A 15,923-nucleotide genomic window follows, 5' to 3' on the forward strand; every position below is an offset into this window, starting at 1 on the left:
CCATGCCTATCTTGTTATGTTTAAGGTTTTATTTTTAGTTACACAAAGATGGGGGTGGGATGTATACACATATATGTGGCACCCATGGAGGTCAGAAAACCAGAACTACAGATGGAACTAGAATTACAGATGGTTGTGAGCCGCCATGTGGTGCTGTGACTTGACCCTGCATCTTCAAGGTAATCCAGTGATGGCAATCACTGAGCCATTTCTATGGTCTCCTGTCTTTAATTTTGAAAGATAATCTTAGTATGTATTCCTGACAGCCTGAAATTCAGAGATCTTCTGACATCTGTCTCCTGAATGCCTGGCATTTATTTAAAATTACACTTGGAGGAGGCGCTACACATGTGCCACAGTGTACATGTGGGCCCCAGAGAAAGCTTGGTAAGAGCTTCTCTCCACTGTGTGGGTCCCAGGTTTGAATTCTTTGTTCTACATTTGGTGGCAAGTGTAGTTGCCTACTGAGCCATCTTGTGTGCCTGTCTGTGTGGTTGCTGGGCATCCGTGATTTGGGTCCTCACACTTAGCATGGTATGCTGGCACTTCACTGACAGCCATCTCCCCAGGTTTCGGGTTTTTTGATGTTTTGCTTTTTTTGAGAGAGACTCATGTAGGCCAGGCTGGCTTTGAACTCCATGTATAGCTGAGGATGACTTAGATTTTTTGTGTGTATAGTAATAACACAGGGGCTAAAACTTGGGCCTCAAGTATATAATGTGAGCATTCTACCAAGGAGCTACATCCTTAGCCCTTACTTTGAATTTCTGATCCTCCTGCCTCCATCTCTTGGGTAAGGGGATTGCAGGTATCTATCGTGTCCACAGTAAATTATATAGTGCTGGGAATCAAACCAGAGCTTCATGCCTATAGGGCAGACACTACCACAAAGCTACATCTGTGGCCCTGTGCTTGTGTTTAAAATGTTTATTATGTGTGTGTAAGCAGGTGCTACTGTATGTGTGTGGAGGTCAGAGGACAACTTCATGAAGACACTTCTACCTTTATGTTGATCCTAGAAATCAAACTCAGGTCATCAAGCTTGTCTGACAGGTGTCTCATTTTGAATGATCGGAAGTGTTAACTGTACGATTTGATGTTCGTGCTTATATAAAAGCAAGGACTGCCAATAGTCCCTGTGTTGCCCTACTTAGACATTGTTACAGATTGTTTGCCATGTGCTTTCCCTTTCTGTTCCTGTGTTTTTCAGAAAGGGTCACATGTAAATTACTCTGGCCTTGAACTCCAGATCTTCCCTGTTGAAGGTATTAAATTTTATACAGATGCACATTCAGTATCCCGGGCTTTTTATACCCTACATGAGTAGGTTAAATATATAACTTCACTCCTGAATCTTTTTGGATATGGAATCACTGTAGCCTAGGCTATCTTTGAATTAATAATCCACGTGCAGCAGCCCCCGTGCCACTATACCTGGGGCTGTTCTTCTTTTCTTTCTATTCTTAAAACAAGTTCTTAGAAACCATAGCCAAGCTGTCCTGGATAGGCTGGACTTGAACAAATGGCCTTCCTCCCCCTCCTCTTCCTCCTCCTCCTCCTGATGTTATAGATATAAATCATCATGCACAGCTGCCAGCATTTATTCACTTGGCCATTTGTAGCAAAAGTGGATTTAGTGCTCACATAGCTTTCTCTCTCTGTTCTGGGGGTTTCTTTGAGATAACCTTATATGCCATTGTGTTCCAACAGCCTCTTTAAGAATTCCTTACTTCTTGACACTGTTAAGATGCTTCAGACCCACCTTCTATTTCCCTGCCCAAACCTGGAGCCGCCATTTCTCCAAGGAACCTTGTGGCTCCTTTAATGGAGACTAACATCTAGCAAGCAGCATCTGAACAATGGGTGAGCTTGTCATTTCTGGCCTTGTCCAGTCAGAGCTAGAACACCTGTATACTAACATGTACACTGCTGTGTTTATTTCTGTAGTGTCTAACCATGTCTAGACATTTGAACAACTGAGTTCCTACTGTTATCTCCCGACTCTCACCCCAGGTTCCCTTGCTTCCCATTCTTACAATTTCTCAGTGAAACAGAAGAAAGAGTCTGCCTCTGATGCACATTATTCACGTAAATGGGTCCGTATGTTAAGTGTGGACCCAAGCTTTTGGAGCTAGTCTGCATAAGTAGCATCTGCTAACTAGACTACAGTGTGTCCTGAAACTTTGACTTTTAGCTTTATTAAGATCTAGTAAAAGTATTAATTTCAAGAGTTGTCAAGGACTGAGTGTAGTGTCACATACTTTAATCCCAGCACTCTAGAGGCAGAGGCAAGAGGACCTGAATTTGATGCCAGCTTGGTAACTTAGCAAGTACCAGGACTACATAGACTCTGTCTTTAAAAAAATAGTTGTTGGGGAATAAAGGCTAGAGCTTTATATATAGTCAGTTGGTAGAGCATGTACAGAGTCCTGGGTTTGATATCTAACACCTGATAAACTAGACTTTGTGCCTGTTCAGACAGGAAAATCAAAAGTTCAAGTTCATCTTTTGCTACATAGGGAATTGGATGTGAACCTAGGATACATGAGACCTGTATGAAGCCATTCAAACTGGACTTAGCACAAAGGATTATAATCTCAGCAGTCAGGACACCAAGGGAAAAGGGTGTCTGATGTAAGATTAGCCTAGGCTATATGGTGAGACCAAAAACTGAAGACCATACCCTGAAAGGCAAAACAAAAGGTTTTGCTTTGCTGCCTGCCTTTCTTTGTATACATTAGGTTAATCTATCATAGTAGGGGATAGACTGTTTCAGCCCCTTACCTGTCTTGGCAATTTTACCTTTACATACAGTAGCACAAACATCCCCAGTTATTTAAAAGAAGTGAACAGACCCGAGGACTCCTTCAGCAGTCAAACTCAGGCCTTACAAATGACTAGACCTCTGCTAAATGATTTGCATTTTGTAATTCCTCATATCACATACCACTCTGTTCAATGAGAAATGGCAAATCAAACTGCCAAAGTGGCCCAGTCCTTTCATCCCACATTCAATAGTCAGAGGCAAAGCAGATCTCTGAGAGTTCAAGGCCAGTGAGGACTACGTAATAAAGTCCTGTCTCCCAAAAAGAAAAGAGAAAAATGGCAGACAAACTTGTAATTGTATAACGAGGGCTTGCCCCATAGGATAACCAGCTGCAGCTGACCAGCCACATGCTTGCTGGCTTTGCACGCTGCCCTGTGATGAACTGCCCTGGTCTCCCTTGCTAGAGTTGACCCATGTCTGCTTTGAAAGTGCTTAATCGGTGAACCATTGGCAATGTTTTGTGCCATAGTTTACTCCAACAATGTTAGCTGTTCAAAATTATGTGAGGTTATATCATTTTTATAAATTTGTAATTTATATGATTTATTTACATTTACTGTTATTGAATCTCTGGTACCAACTAGCGAGCCATTTGTTATCATTAAAGATTTTTTAAAATGTCTTTTGTGTGTGTGTGTATGCGGCCATATGCATGCATGCAGAGGCCAGAGAAGGACATCAGGTGTCTTACAATATTACCCTGCTTACTCTCCTTTGAGACAGGTCTCTCCTGGAGCTAGGCTGTCAGCCAGCAAGCGCCAGCGATCTGTTCAGTCCCTCCTCCACCCCAAGTCTCATTCCCCGTGGCAAGCAATGACGATCCCTGTCCATGTGTAGCCACACCTGACTTTTTACATGGGTGCCAGGGATTTAACTCAAGATTCATTTGTTTTTATTGTATGTATGGGTAATTTGCATATTAATGCATGTTCAATGCCCATGGAGGCCAAAAGAGTGTTGCATCCCCTACAACAGGATTTAGAAATGGTTGAGCTGCCATGTGGATGCTGGGAACTGAACTTGGGTCCTCTGCGAGAGCAGCCAATGCTTTTACCTGCTGAGCTCCATCACTCAGGATTTTAATGTAAAAATAAAGCCATCAACAGCACTAGGAGACAAGTCTTTTATCTATTTATTTTTCTTGGTAGTTTTAGCCATTAGTTCTATCCACATTGACTGTAGGGTTTTTAGACTTCGTAGCAGGGACACAGGGACCAAGGCTTAGGGCTTCTTTATGACCGCTGGTCCTTATTTTGTTCTCTGGACAAATGTCCACTGCTAACACTGTCGTTCCCCCCCCCCCCCCACACACACACACACACACACACACAGGGTTTCTCTGTATAGCCCTGGCTGTCCTGGAACTCACTCGGTAGACCAGGCTGGCCTCAAACTCAGAAATCCGCCTGCCTCTGCCTCCCAGAGTGCTGGGATTACAGGCATGCGCCACCAACGCCCGGTACACATCTGAGTTCTTTATCTCCTCCCTTCAGATTTCCAGATTCCTTTAGTACCAAGAGACATGTTTCTTGAAGCCCACTTCACAGATGCACCTGTGCCGTGCCGGTGGTGCGCTCTCAGGCCACCATGTTTTGCATGGCAGTCAGGCCTTTTGCAGTGCTCACTAGAGGGAACTGTTCTGTTAGCCCCAAGTCAGAAGCATTTTCTTGTTTATATCCATGATGAACTTTATTTTGATGAATGTGAGACAAGGTCTCTTTGTACTCCAGAGTGGCCTAAGGTTTTCTGTATAGCTGAAGATGACTTTAACTCCTGAATCTCCTAATATCCAATGCGTTAGAATCACAGTCATATGCAAGCATCTGTATTTTTATTTCTATTATGTTAAATGTTTTGTCAGTATAACTGGAGAACATGAAGTATATAGTGGAGGTAGGCATACTGGTTCACACTTGTAACAAACAAAAACAGTAAGTTTCAAGCAGCCATCTACATCATATGGTTCAATAACTGCCTGTAACTCCAGACCCACGTGATCTGGTCCCATTCTCACCTCCACGGTTACTGTGCACATATATACCCACATATACACATAACTGATAAGGAAAAAGCTGGGTGTGGGGATGTATATCTTTTATCCCAGCATTCAAGAAGCAGAAGCAGGGAGATCGCTGAGAGTTCAAGGCCAGCCTGGTCTATATAGCTAGTTCTAAGACAGCCAGGACTGCATAGAGGCATGTGGATCTCTGAATTTAAGGCCAACCTGCTTTATAGAAGGACAGCAGGGGGCTTTACAGAAAAACCCTGTTTCAAAAAACAAAAACAATGCTGGGCAGTGGTGGCGCATGCCTGTAATCCCAGCACTTGGGAGGCAGAGGCAGGTCGATTTCTGAGTTCGAGGCCAGCCCATTCTACAGGGGGAAGTTCCAGGACAGCCAGGGCTATACAGAGAAATCCTGTGGGGTGGGGGGGGGGGGGAGGAAAAAAATCCAAAAACAATAAAATTCAAATCTAAAGGGAGTACCATTCCACATTCAAAAGTGTCTGATCACACCACAGAAGAAATGTGTTCAATACACACTTCACTGTCCTGGCCATGGGAACTGTCCAGAAGAGACTCCAGTCTTTGACAGAATGTTTCAAGAAACAGTCTGGTTTGCTTATGTCTTCCCAAACTTTATAGGTGGAAATGCAGGCTCTCAAGGCACCAGCATAGGAGGTGGGGCCAATTTGGAGGTAATTCCTTGATGGTCTAAGAATATCAATTTACTAAATACCTTGATCCAGAACTTTCTATTCCCAAACATATGCTAATAAAGGTGTTTGTAAGCCACTTGTCTATGGTGTTTTGTTCAGCCACCCAACTGGACTAACAAGGGCAATCTACAGGCCAATTGCAATGTCTACAGTTTCACTGGCATGGCTTGGTTTTGAAATTCTGGGCTGGCAAGTGCTGTATGAAAGAGCTACACCTGCAAGCTGTCATTTTGGTTTTGGTTTTCTTTTTTTTTTTTTTCTTTCTTTCTTTTTTTTTTTTTTTTTTTTAAAGTAATGTATGTGAGTATACTGTCACTCTTCAGACACACCAAAAGAGGGGGTCAGATCCCATTTACAGATGGCTGTGAGCCACTATGTGGTTGCTGGGAATTGAACTCAGGACCACTGGAAGAGTAGTCAGTGTTCTTAACTGCTGAGCCAACTCTCCAGCCCTTGGTTTTGTTTTTCAAAGATTTTTTTTTTTTTTCTGGGCAGCGGTGGCACATGCCTTTAATCCCAGCACTTGGGAGGCAGAAGCAGGTGGATTTTTGAGTTCAAGGACAACCTAGTCTACAGAGTGAGTTCCACCCAGCTAAGGATTTTATTTTTATGTGTGTTCTGTGTAAGTGTACAGTGTAAATGCTGTGCCCTCTAGGACATTAGGCTTGAAAAGGAGTTACAGATGGTTGTGAGCAGCCATGTAGGTGTTGGGAACTGAATCTAATTTATGACTACTGAGCCATTTCTCCAACATCTGTCTATCTTTGTTTTTAGAGACAAGTTTGTGTGTGTGTGCATCCTTGGCTGTATTGGGTCTTACCCTGTACACTACTAGACCAGGCTGGCTTCAAACTTAAAGAGAGCTAGAGAGCTAATAGAGATCACCCTGACTCTGCCTCCCAAGTGCTGGGAGCAAAGGTGTGTTTCACCAACACCTGGCTCAATATATTTCTAATTTATTATTATATTAATAAATTATTATGATTTATTATCTGTAAATTGTATTTATTTAATGTTCATCATTATTTTGCCTGTATATATGTCTGTGTAAGGGTATCAGAAGCCCTGGAACTAGCTGGACAGTGGTGGTGCACACCTTTAATCCGAGCACGTGGGAGGCAGAGGAAGGCAGATTTCTGAGTTCAAGGCCAGCCTGGTAGAAGCCCTGAAACTGGAGTTACAGACAGGTGTGAGCTGTATTTGGTTGCTGAGAATTGAATCTGCATCCTCTAGAAGAGCAGTGTTCTTAACTGCTAAGCCATCTCTCTAGCCTCTGGCTCAATATTTTTTAAGCACTCAAATTTTACAAAATTTTATGCAATCTTAAAGAATTCACAATATATAATTAGGAAAAATACTGACTGGACTTTTAATGATTTTTGTTAATTTTTTTCAAATGTCAATCACTGTAGCTAGACAGTATGAAAACGCTTTGGGATGGGGCAGGCTGAAAAGGTGGCTCAGCAGTTTAGAGTACTGGCTCCTCTTTGAGAGATGTCTCAGGTTTGATTCCTAGTACCGTACCTGCTGTACTGGGCTCACTACTATTCTAACTCCAGTTCCAGAGGATCCAATGCCCTCTTCTGATCTCTATGGGGACTGCGTGCAAGTGGTTCAGGGACTACTTTCAGGCAAAGCATTGATATACATAAAAATAAATTTAAAAAAATAAAAACGCGGCCGAGCGTGGTGGCGCACGCCTGTAATCCCAGCACTTGGGAGGCAGAGGCAGGAGGATTTCTGAGTTCGAGGCCAGCCTAGTCTACAGAGTGAGTTCCAGGACAGCCAAGACTACACAGAGAAACCCTGTCTGGGGGGGGGGGGGGGGACAAAAAATAAATAAAAACGCTGCTTTGTGCCAGGCTGTGGTTGCACACGCCTTCAATCCCGGCACTTGGGAGTCAGAGGCAGGTGGATTTCTGAGTTCGAAGCCATCTGGTCTACAGAGTCAGTTCCAGGACAGCCAAGGCTACACAGAGAAACCCTGTCTCGAAAAAACAAAAAATAAATAAAAAAATTAAAACCACTGCTCTGGAAGATTTGCACTTAGAGCATCAAACCACGGAATTGTGGGTGGCACAGAGCTCAATAAACCAGTCTCATCCAGTTGGAGGACCTTGTGCGTCCTGAAAAGCTAGCCTAACACTTTCTTGGGCATACCTCTGGAGGGTCTGCCAAATTCATCATATAGTAAGAGTGGGGATAATCAAGTGGCTTTTTGTTTTAAAATAGTTCACCATAGAACAGCAGCCACCTGGAGGTGGGATAATGATATTGCAGATCCATCTTCCTTAGAGATAAAAATACATGAGCTTGAAAGAACACTTGGTTTGATTCAGATTGATGTATGGCCAGAGGGTATGCATGCTTGTATGAAATAACTGAACCATAACTGAAGATGGATAGAGGAGGCCATTAGATTCCTAACGTCTTCTTTTAAGCTTGATGATTGGAGCCAACAGCGGTTTCCTAGATACAAGGACTGGCCAGAAGTGATGGCTCTTGTGGGACTAAACTATAGAAGTTCCTGTAGCTTCCCTTATATTCCGACCTCCCCTCAGTCTAAGGCTACACTTGGGAGAAGCCACAATGAAGTGCTCTCATGGAGTAGGAGGAACTGAATCCTCAGGAGGAACTGTAGCTGGCACAAGCGAACCACAGGAAATCCCCTAGCCAGGCCCTGCGCTAAGGAGGCCAAATCCTTAACGTTGTGAATTATGCCTGGCGGTGGTGATGCACACCTTGAATCCCAGCATGCTGGAGCAGAGGCAGGGGGATCTCAAGAGTTAGGAGACTGGCTCAAGACAGCCAGCCTGCTACGAGAAAAGCCCTTTCTCAAACCCAAAAACAAACCAAACAACTTATAATACACGGGGTTCTGGAGGGCACACAGTCCCCAAAGCAATGCGCCAGGCGGCACAGCTACAAGGCACTGCTGTCTCTGAGGACTGTGGTTCAGTCGATTCCGGAGACAATGGGACAAGGGCCAGGCATAGCAATCAGGGAACCCTAGGAGCCACAGAACGACCGCGCGATGATGCTCTGGAAGAGAAGGCTCCCGTTTCACAAACACTCGCACTAGACATTCGATAAAAAGCGCGACCCTGCCAGCCCACGCGAGACGCTCCCACGAGGCCCGCAGCAAAATGGCGATGGCGCCGACCCGCGCCCCCTGCGGGCGCATGCGCAACGGCGACCCCGCCCGCGAGAGCGGAAGTCTTGTGACCCCGGAAGTGACCGTCCGAGCGGCGGGCGGCGGACGACGTTCGTCATTTGGTGCGGGAGGGAGCGCGAGAGCGGCGGTCGAGCCTCCGGTGAGTGAGCGCGTGGCGCGGCACGGCGCGACGCGTGAGGGGAGTGGGTTGGCTTTGTTCGGAGACGCGGGCGACTGCGGCGCTCGCGGGCGGGGCGCGGTCACCGCGGCGGCGGGCGGGCGGGGCGGGCCAGGGAGGCAATGTAGGTCCTGCCGGAGGGGTCGCCGCTGCCGGGCCCTGCGCGCCCGGTGCCGGTGGGACCCCCTCCCTCGGCCTCGCGGGCGGGGTCCAGCGCGGGGCCTTGCCCGGGGCTCCCGCCGCGCGGCCCCGCCCCGCTCGGATTGCGGGCCCTACGGAAGTGCGGGCCGCGCCCTGATGCTGTCGCCGGCGGCCACGCTTGGCGGCGTCGGGCGGGGTCGTCTGCAGCCTCCCAGAATCGGACAACGCTTTCTGTGTTTCTTTGGCGGACACCTCTCAGAGGGACAAGGGCCGGGCCGTTCCCCCGACCGCTGCGAATCGCCTGCAGGCATCACAGTGGGTTTCTGAGGGACATTTGGGGATCTGCGGAACTGAAAGGCATCTGGGCGCTTCCGTCCGGGTCGGTTCTGCACCGCCACTGACGGTTTAGAGGCAGGGCCCCAGAGACAGGTTCCTGAGATTTATTTGCAAGCGGTACCCAGCTCCCAAGTTGCCTACGCTCACGCTCACTAGAGAGGACAGACCTGCATATTTAGGATGGGCTCTTGGGATTTAAGCGGTCATCACAGAGTTGAGCTTAGGACAGTGTTCCATTGGCAGGAACGAACAAACAGACCCTTGTCCTGCACGTGGGTAAGATACAGAGCATCCCGCTGTAGGAGAACTTACCTCGGTGACCCAGCCCAGTAAGAGGAGTGCCTGGGCAGCTAGGGACAGCAGCAGGACCCCAGGGATTTAGCGGTGCGTCTGAGTTCAGTTCCGTCTGGAGGCTTTTTATTGTTGATTTGGAGGAAAGGTATTTTGCTTCTCCGAGGTACAGGCTGTGGTCCCATTGCTGGGAGTGTAGTCCTCTCAGATGGGCCTCTGGGTTGGACAGTGGCAGCGTCCTTACCCCGTCTCCTCCCAAAGTTCCCCTGGGCATTCCCTGCAGGTGTCAGGGTCTGCCGAGGGTGCAATGCCTCAGGACTGTCACAGTGCTGCTCACGCCCCACCCGCAGGTGTCCCCAGCTAGAGGTGAGCATGGCAGAGCAGGAGCCCACCGCCGAGCAGCTCGCTCAGATAGCCGCAGAGAACGAGGAGGACGAGCACTCTGTGAACTACAAGCCGCCAGCCCAGAAGAGCATCCAGGAGATCCAGGAGCTGGACAAGGATGACGAAAGCCTGCGGAAGTACAAGGAGGCTCTGCTTGGCCGAGTCGCTGTCTCTGCAGGTAGGTGGGTTGGAGGGTCTCAGCCAACCCTGTTGCTACCCCCCTTCCAGACTACTCTTTCTTAAGGGATGGGACTCTGACTCTTAACTCTCACTCTGCAGACCCCAATGTCCCCAACGTCATTGTCACCCGCCTGACCTTGGTATGCAGCACTGCCCCAGGCCCTCTGGAACTGGACCTGACAGGTGAGTTGGTATTAGAGTCCCTGGGTGGGGCCAGCTGGCATCTTGCCGCCACCCCTAAAAATAATTTTCTGCACTGATGCCCTCTGGTGGAGCAGAGGGGAAGTGCAGCTAGAGGCCTGCCAAGGCTCTGCTTTGTCAGGGAATGAAGTGGGAAAGTGAGAGTGGGGGCAGGGCAGAAAGCCTTTCAGGAAATCAGCTGAACCTCCTCCTCAATACAGGTGATCTGGAGAGCTTCAAGAAACAATCTTTTGTGTTGAAGGAAGGTGTGGAGTATCGGATAAAAATCTCTTTCCGGGTAAGGTGGAGGCTTTGAGAGGCCTGGAAACAAGGAGCGAGAATGGGGAGCCATCTGACCCTGGTTCTGTGTCCCCACAGGTGAACAGAGAGATCGTATCAGGCATGAAGTACATCCAGCACACATACAGGAAAGGGGTCAAAAGTGAGTGGGCGGGCCCATGGATCTCGAAGCCGGTGTGCCTGGGAGGGGCCTGTATCACCTGTAACCTTGCCTTTCCTATCCTGCAGTTGACAAGACTGATTACATGGTCGGGAGCTATGGCCCGAGGGCTGAGGAGTATGAGTTCCTGACACCCATGGAGGAGGCTCCCAAAGGCATGCTTGCTCGGGGCAGTTACAACATCAAGTCCCGCTTCACAGATGACGACAAAACTGACCACCTGTCCTGGGAGTGGAATCTCACCATCAAAAAGGAATGGAAGGACTGAGCTCCAGCTGGGAGGCGGGCAGGGCGGCGGACAGACAGAAGGACCGACATGCCCCACCCTAACCCCTACCTACCCCAAACCAAAGTGCTGACAGGCCCTCCCTCACCAGTCCTCCCTAGTCCCCTCAGGCAGTCAGCTCTTCTGTCTGCCCCTCCTCCACCTCCTGCCCGCAGGCCCCTGTGGTCTCTAGTGTCACATTGCTGCTTCTGCCTGTGCAGTGGGGGAGGGGTCCCAGCCCAGGCCTCCAATCTGCTGTGTCCCTCCAGGTTCCCTCTGTCTTCCCTTCCTCAGGCCCTGGCTTCTAGGATGGAACAGAACACTGTCAGGGTTGTCCAGCCCACCTTGTCTCTGTTCCAGCTGAGGAACCCTCAGCATGGGGAAGGGCTGGGCTGTCTGTCCTCTAGTCCCACCACTCCCTGGCCAGGTCATCCATCACTGTCAGTCACTGTCTAACCATGATGCCTTAACATGTGGAACGTGTACTGGGGGCCGTCGCTAACTCTTAACTCCCCTGTCTGCATGAGCATGTGGTCCCCCTGTCCCTGCCTTGTCTGCCGTCCCCATCCTGGTGACCCACCCAGAGGAGGCCTGGGGTGTGCTGCTGTTGCTTCCTGCGGCCTGGCCAGCTCTTCCCCTCCCGGTGGCCAGGGTTGGGGGTGGCTCCAGTGGCTAGGGGAGGGTCAATTGCCAAAACTAAATGCCTCCAGCCCCATCTAGGAGGCTGGGTGGGGTGCCTCATTCCTCTGCCTTCTCTGTCCCTTGTAGGCAGTACTCAGAGCCCCTGTCCCCATGAGAGCCCTGAGGGACAAAGCCAGCCGAGCCTTACTTGTCTCACCTGGGCCCTGTGGCCCGAACTCGTGCCTGGCCTGTCAGTATTTATTGCCTCCATTTGGGCTAGCTGGCCTGACGCCTCTGCCCTGGTTCTTGGTGCCACCATCCCTGGACCAGCCAGGACAAATGTGGGACCAAGTTCACACAGTTGGGAGCTGTCTCCTGTGCCTCCCCTCCCTATCCCCAGTCCCTGTGTGGTGTCTGCCAGGCCCAGCCTCAACAGGCAGAGGAGCCTGTCCCTGCTTCTTTTCTGACTGGGAAATAAACACCCCTGAAGGAGTCTGGGAAGTGTGGTCTATCTTACTTGTGTTGAGGGTTTGTAGGGAAAGGCAAGAATCCAGTGGAGGGTGGGGGTCCCTCAGATCATATGTCCTGAATACAAGGTTGTCTGCTACTAACAGCCCATTTGTCTTTGCTACTGCCTCCCTGTGGAGATGTGAATATAAAACAAACCCCAGGCCTGTGGGTCACGTTGTTGACCCTGGGCATAGAGGGATTGCCCGAGTCAGCTTATCTAAGTTACCCTGACTGGGACTTGCCCTGAGTATGCATGCTATATAACAGAAGCCCTGCAGGAAGACTGAACTGCTGGAACTGGCGCTGTACAACCTGCGCGTGTAGGTCACCCTGGTGACGGAGTGCCCCGTGTCGGTTAGCGAGGCAGCTTCTGCACATCTGGGCACAGTGCTCTCTAGAGCACCTAGAGCCTAGGTAGAAAGGACAGGACCCTGAAAAGCCACTAAGCCTTAATGGGCTCCTGTGTAGCTCTCAGTAGTGACCACAGGGAGGCAGGATTGCTTGTTTGTCTCTGCGCACACCCAAAGGCACCTAGTAACCTCAAAGCCCCACCCTGCCTTTACAGGAGTCAGACTAAAAACTTCCCTTTTTAGCCTTAAGCTAGCTTTGGAAAACCACCCTCTGATTAGGGTGTCCAGTAAAGCGGTTGGACAGTGTCCTGTTGCTAGCGGTCATCGGCTACTTTCCTGGGGCCCTGCCAATCGTGGCTTGGGGTCTGCCGGGGTTGATTAGTGTGATGAAAGTGTCCCCCTTTAGTGCAGGGGGACTGAAGATGCCTTTTTGTCTTGTTGCTGATCAGGCCATGTCAGCCATCTTTCCCAAGTCCATCGGAACCCAAGAACCAGCCTTCCGCAGGACACTAACCTGATAAGAGCAGCTCCTGGCTCTAGGCAACCAAATTGTTGATTCCGTTCTTTCCCAGAGCTCTTCCTGGCCCCAGCAGTCAGGGAGGCCTGAGCAGGGTGAGGCCTTTTCTCCAAGCTTTGCAGAGCCAACCAGTCTCCTAGCACATCCTTAAATTTTTTTTATTACATGCTCTCAGCAATGCTGTTTATCAAGTAGGGACTTCTGAAGCTCACATTGGACCAAGATACTTAATCTTACAGCTTTGGTTTGTGTGAACTCGGACCTTAAGTTCGAAGTGTGCAGACACACTGCCAACAACCAGGACTTTGCTCTGGCTCCTCCCAGTGCAGGTTAACTCAGGGTGGCCTCATAAAGTGCATGATGTGTTGCCTAGGTCCCAAGTCTAACCAGGTCCTCCCTATCTCACTCCTCTAACCTGCCCCTGTGGCCTGGTGTTTCAAGTCCTGCCTCTCCCTCAGGAGCTAGGTGTCCTCCCTACCAACTTCTGACTACGACTCCCAGCAATTCCCTAGCTTCTGGCTCTTCAGCTACCTACAGACAGGCCTCCTCCTGAGGAAATTGATGGGTTATAGGTAAGTTGGTGAGCAGTCAGCTTCCATGCTGTGTATAAGTAGCCATCAGCTACTGTGATTTACAGAGCCTCTCTATGCTCAGCACAATCCTATACCAATCAAAGTCACTATACACACGGCCACTTACACCATCCCCCTGCCTCCCACCTTGCTCGCAGCAGCTCTTTCAGTTCACCCTCCAAGGCAACCAGTCTTGAATTCAATCTGCTGTCCACCCTACTGGACACCTGACAAGCCTGCAAGTTAAAAAGGAGTTGCTTGGTTCTGAGAACTCCTACCATATAATCGAAACCACCAATAACTCAACCTGTAGTCAATGGGCACCTTTTCTGAGGCTCCTTCCTGAAGGATAGTTTGATGCATTTCCAAGGGCCTGGAAAATGTGCAACAGCCAGTGTGGGTCTCAGGACCTTGATACTAGAGCTGTCCAGACTAACCCCTCCTGTCAGCACTGGCAGCTGCTCTTAGAAGATGTAAGACAATGGGGAGGGGGGATCTGGGGAAGGGGAAATCATTTGGAATGTAAACAAAGAATATAGAAAATAAAAATATTAAAAAAAAAAAAAAAGATGTAAGACAGGCCTGGGGAAACAGAACTAAATCACCAGCTTGGCCCTCAAGGCCGTGGAGATGTTCAGATAATCTGACCTGCATTCTCAGGTCGGGATATACTACCCATATATTATCTGGCCTCTCAACAAACCCAGAGGGCCCAAGAACTTTCAGGCCTCCCTCTGGCTTCTCACAAACTCACAATGCAGCGACTGATGGCCGTGTAAAAGGTCGGCACAGAGGTAGCAGACATTTTTTCAAAAACTTTTTTTTTAATTAGATATTTTCTTTCTTTACATTTCAAATGTTATCTCCTTTCCTGGTTTCCCCTCCAAACACACCCTATCCCATCCACCCTCCCTGTGCTCACCAACCCACCCACTCCTGCTTCCCTGTCCTGGTATTCCCCTATACTGGGGCACTGAGCCTTCCCAGGACCAAGGATCTCTCCTCCCTTTGATGTTCAACAAGCCCATCCTCTGCTACATATGCAGCTGGAGCCATGGCTCCCTCCATGTGAACTCTTTGGTTGGTAGTTTAGTCCCTGGGAGCTCTGGGGCACTGATTGGTTCATATTGTTGTTCCTCCTATGGGGCTAAAAGCTCCATCAGCTCCTTGGGTCCTTTCTCTAGCTCCTCCATTAGGGACCCTGTGCTTAGTCCATTGGTTGACTGTGAGCATCAACCACTGTATTTCTCATGCACTGGCAGAGCCTCTCAGGAGACAGCTATATCAGGCTCCTGTCAGCAAGTGCTGTTGGCATCCACAATACCATCTAGGTTTGGTGACTAGACATTTTTTTTTAAAGATTTGTTTTGTTTTGTTTTGTTTGGATTTGGTTTTGTTTTTTTTTTTTTTTCGAGACAGGGTTTCTCTGTATAGCCCTGGCTGTCCTGGAACTCACTCTATAGACCAGACTGGCCTCGAACTCAGAAATCTGCCTGCCTCTGACTCCCAGAGTGCTGGGATTACAGGCATGCCGCCACCACCGCTTGACTTTTTTTTTTTTTTTTTTTTTTTTTTTTTTGGTTTTTTGGATTTGGTTTTTTCCAGACAGGGTTTCTCTGTGTGGTCCTGGCTGTCCTGGAACTCACTCTGTAGACCAGGCTGGCCTCGAACTCAGAAATCTGCCTGCCTCTACCTCCCAGGTGCTGGGATTACAGGCGTGTGACACTACGCCTGGCTACTGCCCGGCTTTTTTAAAGATTTATTTATTTATTTTATTTATGAGTCCACTGTAGCTGTCTTCAGACACACCAGAAGAAGGCATCAAATCCCATTACAGATGGTTGTGAACCACCATGTGGTTGCTGGGCATTGAACTCAGGACCTCTGTTAGAGCAGTCAGTGCTCTTAACTACTGAGCCATTTCTCCAGCCCTGATAACAGACATTTGAAGAACTCATTAGTCTAAGATTGTGTGATCATCAGGAGAGCTTCAGAGCTGCCCCTTCTGTTCATACGAGGTCAGCAGCCCTACTCTGTTATGTGGTTAGGGCAGCTGCCTGCATTGAGAGTTTTATCCATCTTGTGTCTGACTCTGGCAGCCCAGAGGCAAGCTGAGACTTAGTCCTGGTCCTGAAGGCAAGTTGTCTTTTAAACTATCATACTCAACAACCCCCCCATCCCCCACCCCCTGCTCTTTTCCCTCCATAGACAAAGCCTAGCACTTAGTTACCAAAATCCT

The 15,923-nt window shown here is 48.8% G+C and overlaps 1 protein-coding gene across 4 annotated transcripts; it reads left to right on the forward strand.

Annotated features, from left to right (window-relative positions):
- The first annotated feature begins 8,761 nt into the window (after positions 1–8,761).
- Positions 8,762–12,230, forward strand: Arhgdia (Rho GDP dissociation inhibitor alpha). Of its 4 annotated transcripts, XM_052195503.1 has the most exons (7): positions 8,762–8,859; positions 9,598–9,630; positions 9,996–10,207; positions 10,309–10,392; positions 10,611–10,687; positions 10,768–10,831; positions 10,918–12,230. In XM_052195503.1, exons 3-7 carry the CDS (start codon positions 10,018–10,020, stop codon positions 11,115–11,117), a joined length of 615 nt encoding a protein of 204 aa, XP_052051463.1. In that variant the 5' UTR covers positions 8,762–8,859; positions 9,598–9,630; positions 9,996–10,017; the 3' UTR covers positions 11,118–12,230. The 4 variants fall into 4 exon arrangements, with proteins under 4 accessions (XP_052051463.1, XP_052051462.1, XP_052051464.1 ...); XM_052195502.1 differs by lacking the exon at positions 9,598–9,630; XM_052195504.1 differs by lacking the exons at positions 8,762–8,859; positions 9,598–9,630 and adding an exon at positions 9,186–9,333.
- Positions 12,231–15,923: the final 3,693 nt, after the last annotated feature.

This window comes from Apodemus sylvaticus, chromosome 10, assembly GCF_947179515.1.
Source record: "Apodemus sylvaticus chromosome 10, mApoSyl1.1, whole genome shotgun sequence".
NCBI lineage: Eukaryota > Metazoa > Chordata > Mammalia > Rodentia > Muridae > Apodemus > Apodemus sylvaticus.

What these genes read in the sequence shown, in the direction of transcription:
- Arhgdia (XM_052195503.1), top strand. Translation starts at nt 10,018, where the DNA reads ATGGCAGAGCAGGAGCCCACCGCCGAGCAGCTCGCTCAGATAGCCGCA. An exon ending in CCGAGTCGCTGTCTCTGCAG is followed by an intron (nt 10,208 to 10,308) that starts GTAGGTGGGTTG and finishes CTCACTCTGCAG; the next exon opens with ACCCCAATGTCCCCAACGTC. An exon ending in GGATAAAAATCTCTTTCCGG is followed by an intron (nt 10,688 to 10,767) that starts GTAAGGTGGAGG and finishes GTGTCCCCACAG; the next exon opens with GTGAACAGAGAGATCGTATC.